The 27,623-nt window shown below is 44.7% G+C and overlaps 1 protein-coding gene across 10 annotated transcripts in view; it reads left to right on the forward strand.

Annotated features, from left to right (window-relative positions):
• The window catches only part of ABHD13 (abhydrolase domain containing 13), a 182,061-nt gene that overhangs the window by 77,015 nt on the left and 77,423 nt on the right, over positions 1-27,623 (forward strand). For 5 of the 10 annotated variants that reach the window (XM_044071335.1, XM_044071342.1, XM_044071340.1 and 2 more), the window contains one exon: positions 27,191-27,323. The exons of 1 other annotated variant lie outside the window; for it this stretch is intronic. In XM_044071335.1, coding sequence (XP_043927270.1) covers positions 27,191-27,323 — 133 coding nt within the window. Of the gene's footprint in view, positions 1-26,496; positions 26,655-27,190; positions 27,324-27,623 lie in introns of all 10 variants that reach the window. 4 more of the 10 variants (XM_044071337.1, XM_044071336.1, XM_044071338.1 and 1 more) reach the window with 2 other exon arrangements.

Below are 27,623 nucleotides of genomic sequence, written 5' to 3' on the forward strand. Positions count from 1 at the left end.
ACGCAGGGCCCATCTCCAGGCCCCATGCCTAAGAAACAGATGCTTAAAATGGCTGAGGATTTAATTACTCTAATCAGAGGTTCTCAGCCACCTCCGGACAAAAGACCCAGAGTGGAGGAAGATTCCCCCTCCTCTGATCAGGGCTCCATTATTTCAGAGCACTCTGATTATCAGGAACAGTCTTACTCCCCTTTTGAAGACTCTGATGCAGAGGAATCTATTCCTTCTGTATCCCCCCCTGAGGATTACTCATTTGGTGAAACTCTGCATACCTTAAGGGAACACTTTCACTGGGAAGGCCAGGATTATTCAGATTCCAAGAAAAGGCTCAGGGAATTTCTTTTGTTACCCCAGCACAGGCCTCTGGCTATACCTCCTGTCCTGGACATCCTAGATGATGTTTACTCGGAGGCCTGCCTTAACCCGAACTCTCTTCCTCCAGCTCCAGTTAAGCCGGACAGGTACTACAGGGTTCCTGACTCACACCAATTTCTATACAAAAGCCATGCTGCTGACCTAGAAACCATCTCACAGGGGCCCAAAGGAGTTAAGGCCTCCATTGCCAAAAACCCATTGCTTTCCGAGAGAGATTCCAGATCCTTAGAAAGGTGGGGAAAAAAGGTATATACCTCGGCTACCTTATCCATGAGGGCCCTAAACTGTCAGTTTCATATGCTAAAATACCAACAGTTTCTGTTATCTCAATTGAAAAGTAAAATGTCACAACCTGAACAACCAGACATGAAGGAGTTGCAGGATTTGATGCACAGTGCAGAACAAGTGGGTAAACATACCTTACAATGTGGTTTTGATGCTCTAGAGGCCTCATGTAGAGCTGCTGTTACAGGCTCAGTCATACGTAGGCATGCCTGGCTCAAGGAACAAGCCTTGCCTGATCATGTCAAAGCTAAATTACTAGACGCCCCTCTGCAAAAGGATGTACTATTTGGGGCAAATGCGGAGGAAGTACTACGGAAAATGGAGGAAAAGGCTAAATCAATGCAAACTGTGAAAGAATTTCTGCAGGTTCAACCCCCATGTTTTAGTAGAAATTGGCCTTCCAAAAACTGGTCCTTTCCTGCCACAGACAGACCCCAAAGAGGCAGATACAGGCGCCCGAGGGGCAGAGGACAAACACAAGGCTCGTACAGAGGCAGACCATGGCAAGCCCCTACACAAAGTGGCGGTGAGGACAACTCGCAATCTTTCAGAAAGCAAAACCAATGACTTTCCCCTTTGCATGCCAACCAGGTCTCAAATGGCAGCCCCTTTAGGAGGAAAGCTGGCACTATTCTCAAAAAATTGGCATATTGTCACAAAGGACAAATGGATCCTGAACATTATAAACAGAGGCTACAAATTCCATTTTCATACCCTTCCAAAAATGAAAGGCATGCCAAACCTGCCACACAATCAAAGGGCAGAGGCACAAAATTAAATTTCAGGTCTTATAAACATGAAAGCTATTCAAGAGGTACCTGCACACGAACAAGGTCAAGGTTTTTATTCCAGGCTATTTCTGGTGCCAAGGAAGGGAAAAGATTGGAGACCTATTTTGGATCTTTCCATCCTAAACACATTCCTACTCGTACCAAAATTCAAGATGCTCACTCTACAGCAACTTCTTCCCATGCTGGGCAAGGAGTCTTGGCTGGTAACATTGGACCTCAAGGAGACATACCTGCATGTCCCAATCAGACAAAGTTGCAGAAGATACCTCGGATTTCTTGCAGGTTCAACCCATTATCAATTCTCTGCATTGCCCTTTGGTTTATCTACTGCGCCCAGAGTATTCACGAAATGCCTGGCATCAGTAATTGCCTACTGCAGACTTCAAGGGATACAAATATAACCTTATTTGGACGACTGCCTGATCCAAGCGGACAGCAAGCACATTCTTCTGAAACATCTGGCTTGTGTAATAATGTTATTAAACTCTCTAGGATACACAGTCAACAAAGAGAAATCAAGACTAATACCCTCTCTGAAGATAATTTTCCTGGGTGCCAATTTGGACACAAACACCCAGATGGGCCTACCTCACGCCAGAGAAGCAGGGGCAACTAATTCAGTATTTCAGAACACTGGCAATTTGCACCAGGCTGACTGCAAGGAAAATCCTGCAGGCTCTGGGATTCATGGCATCTTGCATCTTACTAATCCCATGTGCAAAGCTGCATATGAGAAAACTACAATGGTACCTGAAAAACATATGGTCTCAACACAGCCACAGTTTGGAAACAATAATACCACTAGTTCCATGTCTGCAAAAGGAATTTCTGTGGTGGGCTCAAGCATGCCAAACAAACACAGGTCTTCCATTCAGCAAGCCTCAAGCAAATCAAGTCATCACAACCGACGCCTCGGACTACGCCTGGGGGGCGCACATGACAGACCGGTGCATTCAGGGCAAATGGTCCCAAAAAGAAAAGCACTTTCACGTCAATCAAAAAGAAATGCTAGCAGTGATAAATGCTATTATAGCTTTCAAGGACCTTCTACAACCAGGCCAGCTATTGATAAGAACAGACAACACCACAGTTATGTGGTACATAAACAAGCAGGGAGGAACACATTCTTATCCCCTATGCAGACTGGCCATGTCACTTTGGAACATGGCCATGGACTTACAAATGGAACTACAAGCACAGTACTTGCCAGGCAAGGAAAACACGCTGGCAGACAACCTGAGCAGGAATATGACAGATCCTCATGAATGGAAGTTGCATCCAAAAGTTTTTACATAAATAATCCAAGAATGGGGAAGGCCAGACATAGATCTGTTTGACTCCCACAAAAATCATCAGTTGACAAAATTCTGCTCAAGGATCTTTCATCCAAAGGCCTGGAGACTGGACGCTCTCTCTTTCAGTTGGACATCAATGACAGTTTATGCCTTCCCACCTCTTCCTCTGTTGCCCAAAGTCATATTGAAGACCAGAGCAGACAGACCAAAGATGATACTCATTGCTCCGGACTGGCCAAGGCAACACTGGTACCCACTCCTGAGGAGCATGACGCATTCCCCACCATGGACCCTGCCTCTAATGCCTCTTCTGACTCAGCACAGCTTCAAAACTCTTCACAGTCAGCTGAAAACACTCAATCTAGCCGCATGGAAGATTCCTTAGCATCGCAGCAGGCCCTGCTCTCCAAGGAGGTGCAGGATGTCATTTTGTCTAATGCCTCTTCTTCTGACTCAGCACAGCTTCAAAACTCTTCACAGTCAGCTGAAAACACTCAATCTAGCCGCATGGAAGATTCCTTAGCATCGCAGCAGGCCCTGCTCTCCAAGGAGGTGCAGGATGTTATTTTGGAGGCCAGAAGGCCATCAACTAGAAAAGCGTACTCTGCAAAATGGAAACGTTTTTGTGCTTGGAATGAGAAAAAGGGCCAGAATCCTGGAAAACTGAATTTACCTCAAATACTACAATATTTGGCTGAACTGCTAAGCAGTGGACTTTCGTTCTCCTCCATCAAAATCCATGCCTCAGCCATTTCTGCAGAATACAGCACTGATCCACCTTTATTCTCTCACCCTCTATTAAGACAGTTCCTCAGAGGGGCTAAGAATTTAAGACCTCCAAGAAAACAACCAATACCTGCTTGGGATCTTAATTTCATTCTGGAAAAACTGACTTTGCCTCCTTTTGAGCCAGCTGCCTCATCAGATTTACAATATTTGTCCTGAAAAACAGCGTTCCTTCTGGCTATCACTTCAGCTCGTAGAGTTTCAGAACTACAGGCTCTTATGGCTGTCCAGCCTTTTATCATCTTCCATCAGGACAGAGTTTCATTACGTACCAACCCGTCCTTTATGCCTAAAGTGGTATCCAGGGTAGCTTTAAATCAGGCCATACATTTACCTACTTTTTATCCTAATCCTCAAAACTAAGGGGAGAGATTACTGCATTCCTTGGACATCCACAGACAACTGCGTTATTATTTGGACAGAACAAAGCCTTTCAGAAAATCAGAACAGCTTTTTGTGGCCTATGCGGTAGGAGCTCAAGGAAAGTCAATATCCAAACAGACAATCTCAAAATGGATAGCCCACTGCATACGCTTTTGCTATTCCTTTCATGGCAAAACTGTACCTACAGGCATTAGAACTCATTCGACCAGGGCCACAGCCACCTCTGCAGCCTTCCTCAGAGGAGTTCCTACCAAGGATATTTTAGAAGCAGCCACTTGGAGTTCTGTGCATACCTTCTCCAAGCACTACAACCTACCATTATACTCCAAATCTAGAGCAGGCTTTGCCACTGCAGTCTTGCAGGGCATTTTGGCTCCACCTAGTGACTACCACCCCTTTCTTAGCTTTGGGATTCTACCCATCTGTTATGACTGCAGCTGTATGCACGATGAACATAGTACAGTTTTGTACCTACCATAAATGTAGATGTTCGGGTGCTAATACAGCTGCAGTCCAGGTTTCCCTCCCTCCTTCCCCTCTAGGGGTCTTCTTTTATGGTGTATTTGCTTGCAACTACTGGTCTTTGATTATATTGCATTGCATTATTACATAATTTTATGTATTGCCTTCCTTCTGGGGGCACCTGACATCTGGGGCAAGAAAAACTGAAGAAAATGGCGTCGGCTGGTTCTTTTATACCCCTGTCACACTGACGTCAGGGAAGAGGCGACGACAACCGACGCCGGACCTAGACTTTGGAATTCGGCCGACCGAGGACCCGCCTGACGGCAGGAGAACCCATCTGTTATGACTGCAGCTGTATTAGCACTCGAACATCTACATTTATGGTAGGTACAAAACTGTACTTTCCCCCTTCTCTCATTGACCTGGTGTCCCAGAGGGCTTGGAGAGAACCCGACCTGGTGGGACCCATCCCTGAAAACTCACCAGAATTTTGGTTCTTTTGGTTCTTCCCAAAAATACACCCCTTTGGAGCAAGGGTCCAGCAGTGGACACCATTGTGGTTGTGGCTGCCACCAAAAAGGATGTCTCATAGGAGAGTCCCATGGTCCATTTGCCTGACAGGAAGTCTCTGGTTTTGGACAGTCTGGGAAAATGCACATATGTTTCAGCCACCTTCTCCCTATGTACACTCAGTTATCATGCCATTTGATGAGGCTTCAGAGAAACCTTCTCTTGGAAGTTTTAAAGGTGGTAAAGACACAGCAGTCTTTGGACCGTCAGGAGACGCTGGAGGCTTAGTTGTTGATGTTGCAGTTTATTTTCACCATATCCATAAGTCTTTTGTCTAATGCTGCTGATTGTGTGTCCCATGCTACGGGCATCAGTATCGCCATGCCCTGCCTGGATGCACTTGCATAATTTCGCAGACTATTTGAAGGTGTCCTTTTACAGCACCTCTTTTGATGAATCCTCACTTTTTCAGTGAGATTCTAAACAACAGTGCATAGGATGGAAATACACCGTCCACTTCTCTGCCCCTCAGAAGTCCTTCGAAGTCCTTCTTTAGGAACCAAAAAGAAGAGAAGTTTCTTTTTTTGTAAATCACAGCAACCTTTCCAGGAGGGCCCTAGTGATGAGTTAATAGACACCGCCCAAGAGGCAGGAGAGGCCTACAGAAGCAGGACCTCCTTAGTACTATCTCAGGGAAGCCCTTTTAGTGTCCCTGAAGGGTTATTCAGCTGCTGACTGGAGATAGTTGGGGAAGCCTGACTGTTCTAAAAGGTTGGGAGGCTATCACATCAGACTCATGAACATTGCAAGTTGTATCCAGAGGTAATACATTTCCCTTTTTGTCCACTCCAAACTCCTCCTTAATATCTCTTCCTGACATGCCATCCCATCAGTGAAGGAAAGCATTGGTGGAAATTCCGAAACTGTTTCTTACCACAGTCATCCAAGAGGTCCTACCAGGTCAGCAAGGATCCGGGGTCCATTCAAGATTCTTTTTTAATACCAAAGAAAAACGAGGGCCTCACCCAGTTTGGATCCAGCAAATTCAACTGTTTTGTCAAGCAGACCATGTTCCCAATGGCCACAATGCAGTCCATTTTACTCCTCTTGAGAAAGAATGACTGGATGTGCATGATAGATGTCAAGGATGCCTACTATCATATAGACATAGCGAGGCATTCCAGAACATTCCTGTGCTTTTGGCTGGGAGCCAGTCATTACCAGTTTTGAGCACTGCCCTTTGATCTCACCACAGCTTCCTAGGTACTAAGTGTATGGCGGTAGTAGCAGCCTGCCCAAGGTGACAATGGTTCCAGGTCTTTCCGTACCTGGCCAACTGTTTCCTAATGACTTCCATAGAAAGCCAGAGATTGCTTACTTCAGCTGTCTGTCTTTGGGCATAACAGTAAATTACTACAGGTCCAGTCTGGAACCAGGTCAGGTACTGGAATTTATCTGTTGCAATTTGGATATGGACAGTCAGACTGCAAAATTACCACTCTCCAGGCTAAATTCTTTGTGTGTATGCTTTTCAAATTCTACTGTCTGAGACCTCCTGTGTCCTCAGGTTTGCATCTCCTTGGTCATATGGCCACGTCCATCTAATTCTATCTCAAGATTCCACATGCAGGTCCTCAAATGGACTTTGGAAGTTCATTTGTCCTGTTTGACTCCTCCAGCGCATTTCCCCATTTGTCTAATCAACGTTTGTTGCTACCACATTTGATGGTGGCTGAAATCTTCTCTGGTCTTGGCAGGTCGACCTTTTGTCTTTCCACAACCCCAGGCATAACTTGACAATGGATGCTTCCCTTCTAGGGTGAATAGTGGGGCAGTTTGAAGGGGAGACTATCCAGGGTACCTGGTCTTTGTCTGAGGCCAGTCTTCACATTGATACCTTGGAGATGAGGACAGTCCTGTTAGCATTGCATTGCTATCAGGACATTCTCCACATGGGTGTGTTTTCCATTCAGACTGTCAATACGTGAGTGGTATGGCATTTTAAAAAACAAGGAGGAACCCAATCCTATCTGCTGTGTTGAAAGGCCATGAGAATTTGGCAGTGGGTGATGTCCTCACAACTGTTACTGATTGCAGTGCACATCCTGAAGCAGTCCAGCATTCTAGCGGACAGTCTGAGCAGATGCACTCTTCTGCCTCATGAGTGTTCTCTAATAACTACAGAGATAGTTGTGCAGATTTTCAGCTACTGGAGCACCCTCTGCTGCGGTCTGCTTCCAACCCAACACCAAATGCATCCATTTTCTTCACCCTGATCACACTGGAGGAACAGTCACCAAGGTAGGCTGTTCTGCATGTTTGGCCCCCCAGGCCTTCTATTCTTTTAGCCCTTGACCCCTTTAATAATAATAGTTTCTTCAAAAGGCAACCTGTTGCAGAGCGACCATGGTTCTTACTGCCCATTCTGGCCAAGACTGGTTTGATTCCCTTTTCTGTGGCCTCACCTACTTTACTTGCCCTTGGTACTGGACAAGGTCTGATATTGTCATTGTTTCTCTGTACCTCACTTGAATCTCCCTCAAGCTAACTGCATGGTTCTTCCAAATCCAGTGCTGGCCAGTGATTCTAAGCTTTCAAAAAGAGTAATTCACAATTCTTTCTTCTGCCATGTGGAAGAGATTCTCCATATGGTCCTCTTACACAAATCTGGATTCCCTTTATGCACCTTTAGATGATTTTCTTGATTTCCTGGCTAACTTTTTTTGCACTGGCCTCAGTTATTCTACTATTAAGTTTCAGCTGGCTGCCATCTCCACCTTTTAGCATTATTAGTACCCCGTGGGAGCCCTTAAGCTTTCCAAGGCCTTCTTGAAGGTATCTTCTTGCAGCAACCTCTTATTCATGATCATGTCCCTCCTTAGGATCGCAACCTACTCTTACAAGTCTTCACCAGACTGCCTTTTGAACTGATGGTCACAATTTCTCTAAAGCTTTTGTCCTTGAAAACCCTTTTTAGTAGCTGTGGTAGCGGTTACATCAGTTAGGTGGGTGCCTGAACTTTAAATACTATCCCCTGCTCTGCTCTGTCATATCTGTTTTTTTTCACAAAGATAGTCACTTTGAGAGACCCTTCTTTTCTATCCAAAATACCCCCTGAATTTAATCTGAATCAGCCTATGCATTTATATTATATCTATCCATATGTGAGTAACAAGGTGGGGTATAGCTATGTGTGGATGTTCGCCGCTAGTTGAGATTCTGTTTGGACAGAACCAAAAATTTAAAAAAATCTAACCAGCTTTTTGTTTCTTTTTCCAACACAGAATTTTGGCACCAGTTATTTAAATGAAACACACTATTGACTGAAACTAAATGACAAAGTATTATTGTGTCCTTTAGGAAGTTGTCTACACCAGCAACTGCCACATTGGCATTATGCTCCTAAGAGTTAACCCAGTTGCCCAAGATTTGGGAACTTATGTTGACAATGACCTAACTTTTGACCAGCATGTCTCTTGTTGCGCGAAAGCCCTTCTATATTGCAAGTGCTTTAAACAAAGGGATTTTGTCTAGATCTAGGGATGCCATTGACATTGACCCCCTTTACTCGACCTTCATTAGGGGAGTAATTGAATATAATACCCCTTTGGCATGCATATGTCCAGACTCATGCAACAACTGGAACATCCACAGAGAGACCTTTCCTAAAGGTTACAAGGCCTAAACAACGTCATACATGGACCAAATCAAAGCCCTGTCACTGTATTTGGTATCCTGCAGACTGCCAGAGGTGTCTGGCATACAAGGCATCCTCTAACCCATTGCTGATGGATTTACTGCATGTCAGCAAGTTAAATGACATCAGAAAAACTCTGTCTGGGGATCCAAACCTGTTCTGCAATATCAACAGAATGGTTTAGAGGGACGGATATATCTCGCAGAGAATGTCACCGCTGTGGAACAGACTCTTCATCCACATAAAACAAATTTCATCCCTTTCCATTTTCACACACAACTTAGGTCTATGTTATGAGAAACAGAAAATTTACCTCAGGACTGCCTGCTGTACACTAATGGACAGAGCCAGCTTCGTATGCTTTATCCACTGCATGTGTCTTCTCAAATAATCTATGGTATGATCCCAGTTATTCTCATTAGAGGTAATGTGTAAATCTGATGATGTCCTTTTCATTCATTCCTCAATGATTGGGTCCCTGATCTGACCTCGGATCCGACTCTGACACATTTACAAGACTCTCAGATTCAATTCTCGAGCTTCTCCCTGTACCCATAATGCACCAGTCAACCTGCTATAGCTCCGATCTCATTTGCTACCATATCCCTACAGATGTGGATCTCTCTCTGAACTTTTTTGGGTGTTTTCTCTTAATGCAAGTCAAATATTTTTCCCTAGAACTTTTAGCTTACTATTGTCCTATTTCACCCTCCTCCCTTACCTAGTTATAGAGTTTTTGAGTTCTTTATTTTGCAGAACCCTTTTTTCTCAGTAACTTCTACTGCAGGTAGCTGTCTGTACCATTGTTGGTACTTCTTAATACTTTTTCCTTCCTCTTTTCTACCTTCCACAGGGTATTTTCTTTAGTTACTATTGTTGGTACAAAACAAAAAAATGTTCCCTTTTTTCTTATTAATCCATCTCACCCTTTTAGATTAACACCAGTGTAGTATCATGGCCAAGACACCAATGGATTTAAAAAAAATGCACTTCCTGTGGACATTAGATCCCTAAATCTGATGCCCGCAGGGAGTGTGTCTGCTGCCTCGGAGCTTCTCATCTCAACACAGACTGCTCCATTTGTGCAGCCTTTAATTCTAGGGCCCTTAGCAATCATAGAAATAATTTTGTTTTAAAGGGATTATTGCCACTTTATTCCTTTGCACCGGGGGCTCAAACCCCTACAAAATCATCCAAAGCCTCTTCGGAGGCAAAAGATTCACATAAGTGGTCTCCAGCCTACTCTCAAAGACTACTGCATCTTCAGAGCCTCCCCAAAATATTAAAAAAGAAATCGAATCTGCCCACCTCCGATACGAAATGGAAGCAGTCGGATCATACATCCTCTGATCAGACTATTCATACGAAGTCTCCAAGAACCTGGTCCCCAGGGTTCACTGTAGAGCCTGTTTCTCCTCGGGTCCATTCCCTTTTCCTTCAGGGGACCCCGAGGAGAGAGCCTCATCCCACTACTTCGTCCATCAGGTCCTTCAGGAGCCTTTCAGCAGCTAAAATGGATGGGATGAAAATTCCTTAGAGCTCAGATTCAGATGGGAGTTATCCTAGCTCCATCTCCCATCTGATCCGTGAGTCTCCCTTATCCTGCAGTAAACTCTCCTTCTGTGATCTGACCCACAGTTTTGGAGCCCTTGGATCTGAGAGAGAGAGTATTGATGTCCGATCTGAACACAGATAGATATTTGACATTGACTGCTTCCCTGACTTGTTTGGCTCCAATTCCTTTGGACCAGGAAGAGTCTCAAGGCCAGAACATCAGCACCGGGTCCGGGGGGGCTAGGTTCCTTTTGGATGTTGGAGCTGTCCCTGCGCCTTGGAGCTTTGGCATTGGACAGCCCGGGTGCAGCTCCCTCTTTGAGGCATGGGTCCAGGCAGGGTCATGGCTTTGTAGCATCAGCAGTTTCAGCTCCAGTGCTACCAGCTATGGCTTCTCCCTTTCCTTCTGCCTTCAAGGTAGTGGAGAGAGTTTTCTCTCATCTGAGAGACTTGACTTCTCTATCATCTTTGTATCCTACATCTATCCCCGCTTTGGGTACAAGCTCTTCTGATCCTTTCAGGCCTATTGCACAGGGACAGCTGGTCCCATCAAGTATCCAGACAGTCCCCATCAAGGGCTTTCCCCTCTTCTTGGATACCTCTCCAGATTGTCCCACTGAGGATGTTCCCTGAAAGCGAATGTGTAAGAGGAGACACACGGGCACCAAAGACACTGAATTCAGTGAAAGAGGTGCCCCCAGATCTCCACCAGATGATATCTCAGAGACAGATTGTCAGACAAAAGGGTGGATGGTCATCTGATACCCCCTCCCAAGAGGCGTCAGTCTTTCTGGAAGCTTTTGGGTTCTGCTCATCTATGTCTCGGGTGACACCCCTAGGTGATGAGCTTCTAGATCTAGTCTCTCAGTCGGTGTGGAAGGAACTGGATACTGTAGAACCCATTCCTTGTTGCCCTGATAAATTTCTTGCACCACCTAAAGATAGGCAACACTGGAGCAAGCAAGTCTATGTTGATGCTATGATTGTGCCGGCAACCACAAAGAAGGAGCTGGCAGAGCAGAGCTCCACTGTTCATCCCACTAATAGAGAGTCAAGGGCATTGGACAGATTTGAAAAGCACGTTTTTGCCTCAACGACCTTTGCCTTACAGTCTGTGAATTACTTGGCACATTTCACAAGATTTGACTAAGGAGATTTCCTAATCCCTCTGAGTCCACGTCAGTGGAGGACTACAAGAAGTCTTCTTCACAACTGGCCACTCTTATCCATCTCTAATGCATCCATGCAGCTAATTTCCCATGCTGCAGAGGGTACCTCACGGGTGGTTAGTTCAGACATAGCCATTGGGAGACGTGCTTGGATGCACTTGTGCGACTTTGCTCAGCCTTTCAAGTCTTCTTTCAACCGTTCTTCTTTTGATGGAACATCTTTGTTGAGCCCCATTGTAAAGGAAACACATTCCCGGAGTGAATAGGACAGAAAGACCCGGTCTACTGTAGGGATATGTTTTTCTACCCCTCAACAATCCTTTTCCAGGAATCTAAGAGGAGGCAAGAAAATGTGGTCATAAGTCTCAGGGTCCTTTCCAGGATTCATGCAGGGGTAACTCCCTTAGGGGCAGAGAGGGGCAGTTCAAATGGTAGATGGTAGATGCTGTCCTCATGATGGAGGAGGCCTGCAAAACCAGTGTTTCTGAGGTTCCTTTTCATATAAACCCTTCCAGCCCTCCTGAAAGGTTGCCTGACTGCTTACTTCTGGATACAGTCAGGGGGGTCACATGTTCATCGTGTTTCACTGTTTCAGTCATGACTGTAGGGTTCTCCCCTGCCGGCAGGCAGTCCCCGGTCGGCCAGAATCCCAAAGTCTGGGTCCGGCGTCGGCTGTTCAGCCATGCTCCCTGACATCAGAGCGCCAGGTGTACAAAGCTGACAGCCGACGCCATGTTCTCCAGTCTTTCTTGCCGTGCGGTGATAGCAGTTCGCAAGTGCCGGTAGGCTGACTCCTGACAATTTTTTCTAATCAAACTTCAGTCCGAAGACTTTCTTCTCCTACTCAAAGCTAAGTACCCCGTTGGGGAAACTATTTTTTCTTGCTCCAGTCCGATGTCAGAAAAAGTTAATAATTGTATTTCATGTGGGAAGCAAATACCTCATAAGGATTTTCATTCTTACTGTATTCCTTGCTTAGGCCCTGACCACGACGTAGCTAGTTGTCGGTTTTGTGCTAGATTTAATCAACGTACTATTAAACGAAGGTACGATTTTGCTTTTCATTACTTCGGTAGGTGTTTTAATTACAAAATGTCGTCGAATACGGTTCCGGCTACTGGAGATGTTCATCGTGCATACAGCTGCAGTAATCACAGATGGGTTCTCTGCCGTCAGGCGGTCCCTCGGTCGGCCGAATTCCAAAGTCTTGGTCCGGCGTCGGTTGTTGTCGCTTTCTCTCCTGACGTCAGTGAGGCCGGAGTATATAAGACACAGCCGACGTCATGTTCTTCAGTCTTTTTTGCCGCGCGGTGCCTGAAGCAGAAGCAGTTCGCAAGTGCCGGTCGGCCAGCTCCTGAATTACGGAAATATTGGAAACCGAAGTCTTCATTAAAGCTAAGTACCCCATTGGGGAAACTTTTCTTGCTAAGTACCCCGTTGGGGAAACTTTTCTTGCCTCAGACCGATGTCAGAAAAAGTTAATAATTGTATTTCTTGTGGGAAGCAAATACCGCATAAGGATTTCCATTCCCTCTGCATACCTTGTTTAGGCCCAGACCACGATGTCTCGGGCTGTCGCTTTTGCGTTACTTTCAATAAACGCACTATTAAGCGTCGGGCGGCGTTCGCCCAACACTATTTTGGTAAAGCCTTTGATTATAAAATGTCGTTGGATACTCCGACCACCGTTTTGTCCAAAAAATGCAAGGACAAGGACCGACACGCGAGGCCCGCGGTCCCCGCCGACACCACACCAAAACAGGCTACACGTGGTCCGGTTCTCAGCGAGACGCCTTTGCAGTCCCTGACTACCGACGACACTCCTTTGGCGGTGTCCTCTGTACCCGAGACGGCTGGTACCTCGGCCCTTTCCCAGACTACAACCACCGAAGCCTTTGCTAATGTTGAGCCTACTAATGTGGACAGGTCCACTTCCACCCATGGTGTCTTTAGACCCTCATCTTCTTTTTCTATTAAGGCCTTTACTAAATCCAAAGCAGCCAGGCATCCCAAGAGGCCTGTTGCACAGGGCCCATCTCCAGGCCCCATGCCTAAAAAATAGATGCTTAAAATGGCTGAGGATTTAATTACTCTTATCAGGGGTTCTCAACCCCCTCCAGACAAGAGACCCAGAGTGGAGGAAGATTCTCGCTCTTCTGATCAGGGATCCATTTTATCAGAACATTCTGATGTAGAGGAACACTCTTACTCCCCTTTTGAGGATTTGGATGCAGAGCAGTCCATTCTTTCTGTATCTCCTCCTGAGGATTTTTCCTTTGGGGAAACCTTGCACACTTTGAGGGAACACTTCCATTGGGAAGGCCAAGACTTTTCAGATTCCAAGAAAAGACTTAGGGAATTTCTTTTGTTACCTCAACACAGACCTCTGGCGATACCTCCTGTTTTGGACATACTTGATGATGTTTATTCGGAGGCTTGCCTTAACCCGGATTCTCTGCCTCCTGCACCAGTCAAACCTGATAGGTACTACAGAGTACCTAACTCTCACCAATTTCTCTTCAAAAGCCATAATGCTGACCCTGAAACCATTTCTCAAGGCCCCAAGGGATTGAAGGCCTCCACTGCCAAGAATCCACTTCCTGCAGAAAGAGAGTCAAGATCTTTAGAAAGGTGGGGAAAAAGGTATATACCTCGGCCACCCTAGCCATGAGGGCCTTAAATTGTCAGTTTCATATGCTTAAATATCAACAGTTCCTGTTATCACAATTAAGGAATAAAATGTCTCAACCTGAACAACCAGATTTGAAGGAGTTACAGGATATGATGCATAGTGCAGAGCAAGTGGGTAAACACACCTTACAATGTGGTTATGATGCCCTAGAGGCCTCAAGTAGAGCGGCTGCTACAGGATCAGTCATTCGCAGACATGCCTGGCTTAGGGAACAAAACTTGCCTGATCATGTGAAAGCTAAGCTTTTAGATGCTCCTTTACAAAAGGATGTGCTGTTTGGTACTAATGCTGAGGAGATATTATGGAAAATGGAAGAAAAAGCCAAATCTATGCAAACTGTCAAAGCTTTTTTACAGGTCCAACTACCACGTTTTAGCAGAAATTGGCCTTCAAAAAACTGGTCCTTTCCAGCCACTGACAAGCCCCAAAGAGGTAGATACAGAGGCACAAGGGGCAGAGGACAATCACAAGGATTATATAGAGGCCGACAATGGCAAACTCCAGCACCAAGAGGTGGCGAAGACAGTGCACAACAATACAGGAAACAAACCCAATGACTCCCTCATTTCCATGCCAAGCACGTCTCAGCTGGCAGCACCTTTGGGAGGAAAGCTAGCATTATTTGCAAGAAATTGGCATATTGTCACAACAGACAAATGGATCCTGGACATTATAAACAGAGGCTACAAATTTCAATTCCACACTCTTCCAAAAATGAGAGGCATGCCAACCTGCCACACAATCAAAGGGCAGAGGCACAACTACAAATTTCAAAGCTCATAAGAATGAGAGCTATTCAAGAGGTACCTACTCACGAACAAGGTCAAGGTTTTTATTCAAGACTTTTTCTGGTACCAAGGAAAGGAACCGACTGGAGACCCATTTTGGACTTGTCCATCCTAAACACATTTTTACTCGTACCAAAATTCAAGATGGCTCACATTACAGCAGCTTCTTCCCATGCTGGGCAAGGAGTTTTGGCTGGTAACATTGGACCTCAAGGAGGCATACCTGCATGTCCCAATCAGACAAAGCTGCAGAAGATACCTCAGATTTCTTGCAGGTTCAATCCACTATCAATTCTCTGCATTGCCCTTTGGCTTATCTACTGCGCCCAGAATATTCACAAAGTGCCTGGCATCAGTAATTACCTACTGCAGACTTCAAGGGATACAAATTTACCCTTATTTGGACGACTGCCTGATCCAAGCGGACAGCAAGCACATACTTCTGGAACATCTGGCATATGTAACACGGTTACTGCATTCTCTGGGATACACCACCAACAAAGAGAAATCCAGGCTAACTCCATCTCAGAAAATAATTTTCCTGGGTGCCAACTTGGACACAAACACCCAGATGGCCTATCTTACGCCAGAAAAACAGGGGCAACTAACTCAGTACTTCAAAATACTAGCAAAATGTACCAGGCTTACTGCAAGGAAAATCCTGCAGGCTCTGGGCTTCATGGCATCTTGCATTCTTTTAATCCCATGTGCAAAGCTGCATATGAGGAAACTTCAATGGTACCTAAAAAACCTATGGTCTCAACACAGCCACAGTTTGGAAACAATAACACCAATAATTCCATGTTTGCAAAAGGAATTTCTATGGTGGGCCCAAGCATGTCAAGCAAACACAGGCCTCCCATTCTGCAAGCCTCAAGCAAAGCAAGTCATCACAACAGACGCCTCAGATTACGCCTGGGGGGCGCACATGACGGACAGGTGCATTAGGGCAAATGGTCCCAAAAGGAAAAGCACCTTCACATCAATCAAAAAGAAATGCTAGCAGTAATAAATGCAATTACAGCTTTCAAGGACTTCCTACATCCAGGACAATTACTGATAAGAACAGACAACACCACAGTAATGTGGTACATAAACAAACAAGGAGGAACACATTCATACCCCTTGTGCAGACTAGCCATGACTCTTTGGAACTTGGCTCTGGAATGGCAAATCGAACTTCAAGCACAGTACTTGCCAGGATTGGAAAACATGCTGGCAGACAATCTAAGCAGAAATATGACAGATCCACACGAATGGAAGTTACATCCTCAGGTGTTTACAGAGATAATCCAAGCGTGGGGGAGGCCAGACATAGATCTTGCCTCCCACAGGAATCGTCAATTGGAAAAGTTTTGTTCGAGGACTTTTCATCCAAAGGCCTGGAGAGTGGACGCCCTTTCATTCAGTTGGACAGCATGGACAGTTTACGTATTCCCACCTCTGCCTCTTCTGCCCAAGGTGCTTTTGAAAGCAAGAGCAGACAGACCGAAGATGATACTGATTGCTCCAGATTGGCCAAGGCAACACTGGTACCCACTCCTGAGGAGCCTAACACATACTCCTCCCTGGTCCCTGCCTCTAATGCCTCTTCTGCTGACTCAGCACAGCTACAAAACTCTTCACAGTCATCTGAAAACACTCAATCTCGCTGCATGGAAAATTCCTTAACACCACAACAGACCCTACTCTCCAAGGAGGTGCAGGATGTCATTTTGGAGGCCAGAAGGCCATCTACTAGAAAAGCTTACTCCGCAAAATGGAAGCGGTTTTGCTCTTGGAATGCGAAAAAAGGCCAGGACCCTAGAAAACTGAACTTGCCTCCGGTATTACAGTATCTAACAGAGCTGCTGAACAGTGGACTATCATTTTCTTCCATAAAAATCCATGCCTCAGCCATTTCTGCAGAATTCAACACGGATCCTCCTTTATTTTCTCACCCACTCTTACGACAGTTCCTCAGAGGGGCTAAGAATATAAGACCACCAAGGAAACAACCAACACCAGCCTGGGATCTTAATTACATACTAGAAAAATTAACATTGCCCCCTTTTGAACCAGCTGCCTCAACAGATTTGCAATATTTGTCCTGGAAGACGGCCTTCCTTCTGGCTATCACTTCAGCTCGTAGGGTTTCGGAACTACAGGCCCTCATGGCGATGTAGCCCTTTCTCATTTTCCATCAGGACAGGGTTTCCCTTCGTACCAACCCGTCATTTATGCTTAAAGTGGTATCCAGGGTAGCTTTAAATCAAGCCATACACCTACCTATCTTTTACCCCAATCCTCAAAACAAAGGGGAAAGGCTGCTACACTCTTTAGACATCCATAGGCAGCTACGTTATTATTTGGACAGAACAAAGTCCTTCAGGAAATCAGAACAACTCTTTGTGTCCTATGCTGTAGGGGCTCAAGGGAAGCCAGTTACCAAACAGACTATTTCAAAGTGGATAGGCCACTGCATACGGTTTTGTTATTCCTATCATGGGAAATCTGTTCCTACAGGTATCAGATCACACTCCACCAGGGCCACAGCTACCTCTACAGCCTTCCTCAGAGGAGTTCCTACCAAAGATATTTTGGAAGCAGCCACTTGGAGTTCTGTACATACCTTCACAAAACACTACCACCTGCCTTTATATTCCAGAACTAGAGCAGGCTTTGCCACTGCTGTGTTGCAGGGCTTTCTGGCTCAGCCCAGTTCCTCCTAGTACCTACCACCCTGTGCGTAGCTTTGGGACTCTACCCATCTGTGATTACTGCAGCTGTATGCACGATGAACATAGTACAGTTTTGTACCTACCATAAATGTGGATGTTCGAGTGCTAATACAGCTGCAGTGCAGGTTTCCCTCCCTCCTTCCCCACTTGGTAAAGGCATGGGGCCTAACACCCTCTTCATACTACCTGACTGGGTTATCCTTCTATGGTTTATTTGCTTGCAACTACTGATTTTGGATTATATTGCATTGCTTGTATATACATAGAAACATAATTTATGTATTGCCTTCCTTCTGGGGGCACCTGACATCTGGGGCAAGAAAGACTGAAGAACATGGCGTCGGCTGTGTCTTATATACTCCGGCCTCACTGACGTCAGGAGAAAGCGACAACAACCGGCGGACCAAGACTTTGGAATTCGGCCGACCGAGGGACCGCCTGATGGCAGAGAACCCATCTGTGATTACTGCAGCTGTATTAGCACTCTAACATCTACATTTATGGTAGGTACAAAACTGTACTTTCACAAACGATGCAAGGACAAAGACAGGCCTCCGAGGTCCAAATCAGACGATATCGCACAAGCAGAGCCAGCTTCAGGTTCGGCCGTCGTCAGTGAGGTGCTTTTGCAGCCCCTGTCGTCGGCCATTTCGGAACAGATGGCCGAAACGGACTCCCACGAGGAGCCAACTAAGCCTTTGAATATTTCAGTTGCAGGACCTTCGGACAATGCTCCTTCGGATGGGTCCGGAGCCGCTGTGCAGGTACCGGCTTCCGAAGGGGTTTTCAGGCCTACTCAGCTTCTTATAAAGGCAAAGCCAAAGACCAAGGCAAAGACTCCTTCCAAATCAAAGACTGCAACCCAGGCCTCTTCTGATCCGGCTCCCAAGTCTCAGAAACAGTTACTTAAAATGGCGGAGGACTTACTTACTATGATTAGGGGTTCACAACACCCCCCTCCAGATAAAAGACCAAGGCAGGAAGTTTATTATGACTCCTCTGATCAGGCTTCTGTTTCTTCTTCTTCTGACCAGGAATATTCTTTCCCTCCTTATGAGGATTCTGATGCTGAGGAATCCATTCCTTCAGCTTCTCCCCCTGAGGATTTCTCTTTTGGGGAAACTTTGCATGAAATGAGGGAACATTTCCACTGGGAAGGACAGGAGTACTTGGAATCTAAGAAAAGACTAAGGGATTTTCTTCTTCTTCCCCAACATAGACCCCTGGCTATCCCTCCTATTTTGGATATTGTAGATGATGCTTTTTCGGAGGCTAACTTAACTCCTGACTCTTTTCCTCCAGCTCCTGTTAAGCCAGACAGATACTATAGGGTTCCTGATTCCCACCAGTTTTTATTCAAGAACCCTACTGCTGACCTTGAAACCATTTCTCAGGGTCCTAAGGGCGTTAAGGCCGCTTCTGCTAAAAACCCCATTCCCACTGAGAAGGATTCCAGATCTTTAGAAAGATGGGGCAAAAAAGTGTACACTTCTGCTACTTTATCTATTAGGGCTTTAAACTGTCAGTTTCATATGCTGAAATACCAGCAATTTCTCCTGTCTGTATTAAAGCAAAAGCTATCTTCCATTTCCACCTGTGCAGATAAGGAACTACATGACTTATTGCATGCCCCTGAACAAGTTGGGAAACATGGTTTACACTGTGGATTTGATGCCTTGGAGGCTTCTTGTAGGGCTGCTGCCTCTGGCACAGTAATTAGAAGGCATGCATGGTTAAAGGAAAAAAATTTGCCAGATCAGGTAAAGGCTAAATTATTGGATGCTCCTGTTCAGCATAATGTTTTATTTGGATCTAAAGCTGAAGAGGTGATTAAAAAGATGGAGGACAAGGCTAAGTCCATGCAAACAGTTAAAGATTTCTTACAAGTACATCCACCCAGATTTAGCAGGAATTGGCCTACAAAAAATTGGTCCTTTCCCAATTCGGACAGGCCTTAGAGGGGTAGATATAGACGCCCCCGAGGTAGGCCTCAAACGCAAGCCTCTTATAGACCAAGACAGTGGACTGCTTCCACCCCTAGGGGAGGAGAAGACAGGTCGCAAGCTCATAGAAAACAAACTCAATGACTCCCTCTGTTGGGCTGCAGGAACTTCTTGCCTGGAAGCCCCTCTCGGAGGAAAACTCTCTCTTTCACCTAAATTGGACTCCTATAACCCAAGACAAGTGGGTTCTGGATGTGGTTTCAAGAGGTTACAAATTCCATTTTCATACCCCACCAAGGCCAAGCGGATGGCCAGATCTTCCAAAACATCAATGGTCAGAAGCATTAAACCAGGTGGAAGCTCTCTTGGCTATGAAAGCCATAGAACTAGTTCCACTTTCAGAAATGGGACAAGGTTTTTACTCAAGGCTCTTTCTAGTCCCCAGGAAGCAAAATTCATGGAGACCCATTCTGGATCTGTCAGTCTTGAACACTTTTCTAGAGATACCAAAATTCAAGATGCTTACTCTACAGCAGCTACTGCCAATGCTGACCAAAAATGCATGGATGGTAACTTTGGATTTAAAAGAAGCATATTTACACATTCCCATCAGACAGGAACGCAGAAAATACCTCAGGTTCAAGGCAGGATTGAGGCACTACCAATTCTCTGCACTGCCCTTTGGATAGTCTACTGCGCCCAGGGTCTTCACCAAGTGCCTGGCTCCAGTAGTAGCTTATTGCAGACTCAAGGGAATTCAAATTTACCCTTATCTGGATGACTGTCTTATTCAGGCAGACAGCAAGGATGTCTTACTCCAGCATCTACAGTTTGTTCAGAATCTTCTCAAGTTCCTGGGATTCACTGTAAATATAAAAGTCAAGTTTGACACCCTCACAACAGATAATTTTTCTGGGCGCTTCTCTAAACGCAACAACCCAGATGGCATTTCTGACATACGAAAAACAATTACAGCTGGCTTCAACTTTCAAAACTCTGGCAACTTTAACTCAGCTATCTGCAAGGAGATTCCTGCAGGCTCTGGGTTACATGGCCTCCTGCATCCTTCTCGTACCATATGCAAGACTACATATGAGGAAAATACAGTGGTACCTAAAAAGTGTATGGTCTCAGCATTGCCACAGTCTAGACATACTGATCTCCATCCTGCCTTGTCTTCAAAAGGAATTCCTTTGGTGGTCCAAGGCATGTACTGTAAACAAAGGAAAATCCTTCTGCCTGCCTCCTGCCACTCGGATACTAACCACGGACGCCTCAGATTATGCATGGGGAGCCCATTTTCAGGGCAACTGTCTGCAGGGCCTTTGGCCAAAGGATCAGAAGCACCTGCATATCAATTTAAAGGAAATGTTAGCCGTTCTGAAAGCTCTATTGGCCTTCAGGAATCTTCTACAACCAGGACAACTACTGATACGGACAGACAACACCACATTTATGTGGTACATAAACAAGCAAGGGGGATCTCATTCCTACCCCCTTTGTAGACCAGCCATGGATCTTTGGAGCACAGCTCTAGTTTACAATCTGGAACTTCAAGCACAGTTTCTACCAGGGAAGCAAAACTTCCTGGCAGACAGTCTGAGCAGAAACCTTTCGGATCCACACGAGTGTATGTTGGACACCGAAATATTCAAGATGATTACAGCAGTCTGGGGATGTCCTCACATAGACCTCTTTGCATCCCACCTCAATCATCAACAACAAATTTTTTGCACCAGGACTTTCCACGATCAAGCTTGGAAAGTGGATGCTCTATCTTTCAGTTGGAGAAACCTCTCGGGATATGCCTTTCCGCCTCTTCCTCTTCTTCCACGGGTATTACTAAAGATCAAGCAGGACAAGCCCAAGATGATAATCTTGCTGGCCCCAAATTGGCCTCGACAGTTTTGGTACCCAACACTGAAAAACCTTTGTCTACAGCCCCCTGGGTTTTACCACAGATTCCGAACCTTCTGTCCCAACACCAGGGTCAGATTCTACACTCCCATGTCAAGACTCTCAGCCTGGCGGCCTGGTTAATCCAGGATCTTTGATTCATTCTCTCCTACCCAAGCAGGTTATGGATGTCATTTTAGAAGCCAGACGTCCTAGCACTAGAAAATCTTATGCAGGAAAATGGAAAAGATTTTGTTCCTGGATGCAGGCTCAGGATTCTGATCCTCTTATTCCTAACATTCCTCAGATTTTACTTTACCTGTCAGACCTCTTACATAAGGGTCTCTCTTTCTCTTCCATAAAGATACATGCCTGTGCTATTTCTGCTCATTATAATACAGACCCTCCTATCTTTTCCCACCAGCTCATGAGACAATTTCTCAGAGGAGCTAAGAACTTAAGGCCTCCTAGATCTCCTCCCATTCCTGCTTGGGATCTCAACTATCTTTTGGAAAAACTCACCTTACCTCCTTTTGAGCCTGCTGCCTCATCTGACATCAAGTTTTTATCTTGGAAGACAGCCATCCTGTTAGCTCTGACCTCTGCCAGGAGGTTTTCAGAGTTGCAAGCTCTTATGGCTGTGGAACCTTATATTATTTTTCATCAAGACAGGGTGTCTTTAAGGACTAATCCTACTTTCATGCCCAAGGTGGTTTCCAAAGTGGCTTTAAATCAAACTTTTCACTTGCCAACTTTTTTCCCCACTCCTCAAAATAAAGGGGAAAGGATCTTGCATTCCTTGGATGTACACGGACAACTACGTTGTTACCTGGACAGAACCAAGGACATCAGGAAATCAGAGCAATTGTTTGTTTCTTATGCTTCAAGTTCCCAAGGTAAAGCCATTTCAAAACAGACCATTTCTAAATGGATTGCTCATGGAATCAGATTTTGCTATTCACACCATGGAAAGCAAATCCCAGGAAGTATAAGGACTCACTCTACCAGAGCTGCTGCCACTTCAACTGCCTTCCTCAGGGGAGTTCCTACCAAAGACATTTTGGAAGCTGCAACTTGGAGTTCAGTGCATACTTTTTCCAAGCACTACAATCTACCTCTTTACTCTAAGTCTAGGGCAGGCTTTGCTTCTGCAGTCTTGCAGGGTCTTATAGCCACCCCCTCTACTTTATGACCACCTCCCTTTCTTTCTGCTTTGGGATTCTACCCTACAGTCATGACTGCAACAGTGAAACACGATGAACATAGTACAGTTGTGTACACTTACCATAAATGTAGATGTTCGAGTGTCTTCACTGTTGCAGTCTGGGTTTCCCTCTCTCCTGTCCCCTCTTATTTTTTCTTTTGTGTGGTTCCTTTTTTTATTTCACCCTTCTTCTGAGGTGTATTTGCAAAGGGTATGGGTCCTTACTCATTTTGGAACTTCTGACATCTGGGGCAAGAAAAACTGGAGAACATGGGGCAAGAAAAACTGGAGAACATGGTGTCTGCTGTCAGCTTTGTACTCCTGGCGCTCTGACGTCAGGGAGCATGGCTGAACAGCCGACGCCGGACCCAGACTTTGGGATTCTGGCCAACCAGGGACTGCCTGCCGGCAGGGGAGAACCCTACAGTCATGACTGCAACAGTGAAGACACTCTAACATCTACATTTATGGTAAGTGTACACAACTGTACTTTCTCTACACCTACGTACCTGGAAATCAATAACAAAAGACTCTTGGGTGCTAAAAATCATATCCAGAGGTCATTCTTTACCATTTTTATGGATTCCATCAACAAAAAGAAAAGGCTCCCCTACGTCTCCCCCAGTCAGAGGAGGCAGCAGCTCAAAAACTTCGAAAGCTGCTAGACAGGAGACATCCAGGAGGTCCCATTAGACCAGAAAGGATTCAGAACTTACTTTAGATTTATTTTATTGACAAAGAAGACCAGGGACCTGAGACCAATTCTGGATCCAAGTCAACTAAATCAATTTGTGAAGAAATCAAAGTTTTGAATGGTCACAGTTCAGTTCATTATGCCATTTCTGTGCAAGGATGATTGGATATGCTCCATCGATCCTCATCTTGATGTGGTCATATGTGTCCTAGTAGTATGTTGGTGGATACAGCTGGATGAAGTTTTTCAAGGCCGCTATCTTGTACTTATGCCCCCAGTAGCCATAGTAAGTACAGACAACTCCCATCTGGGGGGGGGGGTATTTCTTGGGACAGATGGTCCAAGACACATGGCCTCCAGAAGAGACCAGTTTACATATCCGTGTCCTAGAGATGACAACAGTTCTCCTACCATTGCAGGCCTTTCAGGATGTTCTTCCTCTTGGGATGATTGCAATATAGACGGACATGTATGTGGTTTGGTGTATTAGCAAACGAGTTGGGGGGGGGCCTCTTTTTTTTCCCCATTGATCGAGAGTGAATGAGTGTGTGGCAGTAGGCGATCCCCTCAAACTGTTTTCTTATGGCAACACACATACCAGGGGAAGTCCAGTGTTCTAGTGGACAAACTTGGCAGGTCCCATTCTGATGTCTGAGGAGTGGTCTCTCAATCATTCAGTGGCAGATGGGATTTTCTGTCACTGAGGCCAACCTTGCTGTAACCTCTTTACAGCTCCCTACGACAAGTGCAGCAGGTTCTTTGCCCTAATTCCCTTTCCAGGGGAGTCACCGAGAGATGCTCTAGTCCACATTTGGCCCTCCAGCCTCCTTTATGCTTATCTCCAATACATCTAATTCTCAAATTCTTACCGAAGGCACTTCAGCTGAAGAGCACATTTATTCTTATTGCCCTGTTTTGGCCTCGTCAAGTGTGGTTTCCCTACCTTTGGTCTCACTTTCATTATTCAGCATGGATACTGGACCCTATTCTAGACTCGCTTTCTCAACCCTCCAAGATGGATCATCTGGATATTCCATGCCTCAAGCTGACTGCGTGGTTTCTCTAATTCCACTAAAACCTTGATAGTCCAGGCTTTCCTCCCCAGTCTGACAGATACTTCTGTCTTCCCACAAGGCCTCTACAAGGAAGAGTTACAAAAGTAAATGGAGAAGATTCTCTATTTGAGCTCTATGGAGGGAAGTGAACCCCTTCCCTGCTCCTATCTCTGCGGTCCTAGAATTTTTAGCAAACTATATTTTTTCAAGAGCAGCTAGTTTTTCTACTACCAAGGTGCAGTTGGCAGCAGTATCTAATTTTTCATGCAGGAGAAAATGCTTCCTCATTAACATCTTCAAAGTTGTGCAAGGCTTTTCTAAAAGGTACTTTCCTACTTGGGCTCCCAGTGAAGGACCCATCTCCCCCCACTGGTATTTGGCAGTCGTGCCACAAGCATCAACTTAGAAACCCTTTGAACCATCGCCGAAGTCTAATTTAAAATTTATATCATGAAAAACAGCTTTTCTGGTGGCCATTATGTCTCCAAGATGAGTTTCTGAACTCCAGGCTCTCCCTTCCAAATTTCATTATCTTATTTTTCACAAAGGCCATATTACCTTGTGAACCAGTCTGTCTTTTTTATTGTGTAATGTAGCCTCCAAAACGAATATTAATCAAGCCATTAATTTGCTTGTTTTCTTTCCTAACTGCCAACAAGGGAGAATACGTGTTCCATCTTTTGGATGTACAAAGGTAACTACCTTTTTATCTCCAGTGAACATTCCAAAATTCAGAACATTGTCTCCTTTTCCCAAACAAATTGCGCTCCCCAGTTTCTAAAATTACCTTGGCCAAATGGCTTACTAATTTGCATTTCCTTTGTTTACAGTCAGCAAGGTCTGTCCGTACCCAGGCTTCCCGAAGCACATTCCACCAGGTCCACGGATACCTCTTCAGCCTTTTGGTCTAGAACTTCTGTTGATGACATTTGCGCAGCAGCTACCTGGTCAGATGTTCATACTTTTATTGGATTTGGCTTCCAGGAGCAGAGTTGCCTTTTGTTCTGCAGTACTCTGGAATGTCCTTCATGAGGGCCACACAAGGTCCATGTATCTGGGGACTCTGTCCCAGTTGTTGAACGAATGAAAAGGACAATGTCAGATATTAAAGACAACTACCCACCATAACTAATGTATCTGTGTTCTCCATCTTAATTCTTCCTCAACTCCCCACCTTCCTTCCATCTTCCTATCAACTCCTGCGATGACCTTGTGGTTATTGTTAAACTTTTGTTCCAGGTTTGAGTCCCAGTTTTGTTACTACTATTCTTACTTTGACTAGGATTAATTACTCTTAGGACTTTTAATGCAGCAATCTCAATCCGATGTATATAGCAGGTTGACTGGGGCATAATGGGTAGAGGGAGGACTTCGAGAGTTGAATCCGAGAGTCTTATAAATAAGTCAGAGTTGGATATGAGGCCCAATCGTTGAGGATGAATGAAAATAGAAACACAGATGAATAGTTATGGTGAGTACACAACTTTAATTTATCAACCATTGAATGGGTAAGGCAAATCTATAACCAAATGGAATATTCTATTTCGAGCACAAAAAGGGAAATTGGCTAGGTTTAAAATGGCTCACAAGGCAGCTAGTCTAGTTACTTACCTATGAACCTATGGCATGACTTGGTAAGCGTGTTTCCACAGTGACTCTATCCAGATGGCTCTCAAGATTGTATTTTCTTTTTATTTCCTTGAAAAGGATTTCTTTGCCTAATAAGCCTATAGCTCATTCCACCAGAGCGGTTGCTACTTCATTTGCCGTTTTTGCTTGGGCATCTGTTGATTACATCTGTGCAGCAGCTACCTGGTCTAAAACCCATGCCTTCATGTCAGATGATGATTTGGGCATTCAGTCTAGGTCTAGAGCCTCTTTTGGTTTTACCCTGTTGCAAAGTGTTCTCTCCTAGGACCTGAAGTTACTGGCTGGGGACTCTAGGGTGATATGGACAGAAAAGATGACACTGGATACACAAGTTATGTACTTACCATAACATTAGATCTGAGTCACCTTCCATCCTTCCCAACCATTCCTCCCTCCATATGTGCCCCCTTTAAATTTTCACTGTCTGGCTCCTGGCCGGCTATGTGGACCAACCTTGAAGGTGTATGTGAGAGTGCCCTCTCTGTGTCCTTTTCCTGATGCAGAGGTAAAATGGTTGTTTTCCCTTTATCATTTGTTCTTTAGGCAAAGATTGGGTAAACTGTATCTGAGGAGGGTCAGCACAGGGAGTTATGGATTGATGAGGCGGAGATCCAAGACTGAAGATTTTGAAGGTGCCGGCATCTGATCCAGTCCCACAGGCTGAGAAGGACAGAAGAGAAAACAGATCTATTGTTGTTATGGTAAATATATAGCTTTTGTTTTCTTAGCATTGACCTTTGCAGGGCTCTAACTCCCCTCTATCAGTTAGCTAGAAAGCTCTGAAGGGCTTGGGTGCATGGAAGGTGCCCTTGAAGCTTTGGAAGCTGGCTGGCTGTCCTATCCTTAGCAGGATGTGACCCATATAGCTAAGGCTACTGCAGCAGTAATCTTTCGAATATCTGTGGTAAGTTAATTTACACAACTGTACTTTACTCTCTAGTATAGTTCGTATAATGTCACTGTTTATATTTTATAATTTTATGTATACAAAGCCATTTTTTGTTACTGTGCCAACAATATAAACTGACCTATTAGATAGTTAATCCACATTTTACTCAGTGTAAAGAACATTTTGTTAAGCTGTATGGAGTAACACATTTTCTTGAAGTACCTGGAGTATACATTTGTAGAATAAATGTATTATCATAAATGTCTTATAAACATTATAGTATGATACATTTGTGCTAATTGTGACTACTAATAGGTCATCTTTCTGTTTGATTTTTTCCCCCATTAGTGAGAGTGAAAACATTTGCATTTTGCACCCGAGTGGCCACCATATTTTTATATTGTACTTCAGATCTCCAAACTATGGCTTTTTAACTTATTTTGCTGTCTCTTCTTCCAGTCCAGTTTTCAGAATCTTTCAGGTAAGTAAGCATTTGTCATTTGACTTAAAATCTTGCAGATTGATTGACTTAAGTACGCATACAGTTATAAAAGAGAAAACAAATCATTACAAACTTTTTTTTCCTTTTCATGCATTTACATATATTTTTTTCTTTCTTAACAGTTGGTATCAATTTCACATAATACACACATAGGCGCGTATATGTATGTATATACATACGTGCTTATATGTATACGCATATGTAGATCTACTCTGGATGCTAAAAAGCCCAAATACGTGAAAATGATTTTCTCGAGACAAAAATAAAGAACAACATCCA

The sequence above is a fragment of the Protopterus annectens genome, chromosome 5.part0, assembly GCF_019279795.1.
Source record: "Protopterus annectens isolate FY-2018-M chromosome 5.part0, PAN1.0, whole genome shotgun sequence".
Lineage (NCBI taxonomy): Eukaryota > Metazoa > Chordata > Ceratodontiformes > Protopteridae > Protopterus > Protopterus annectens.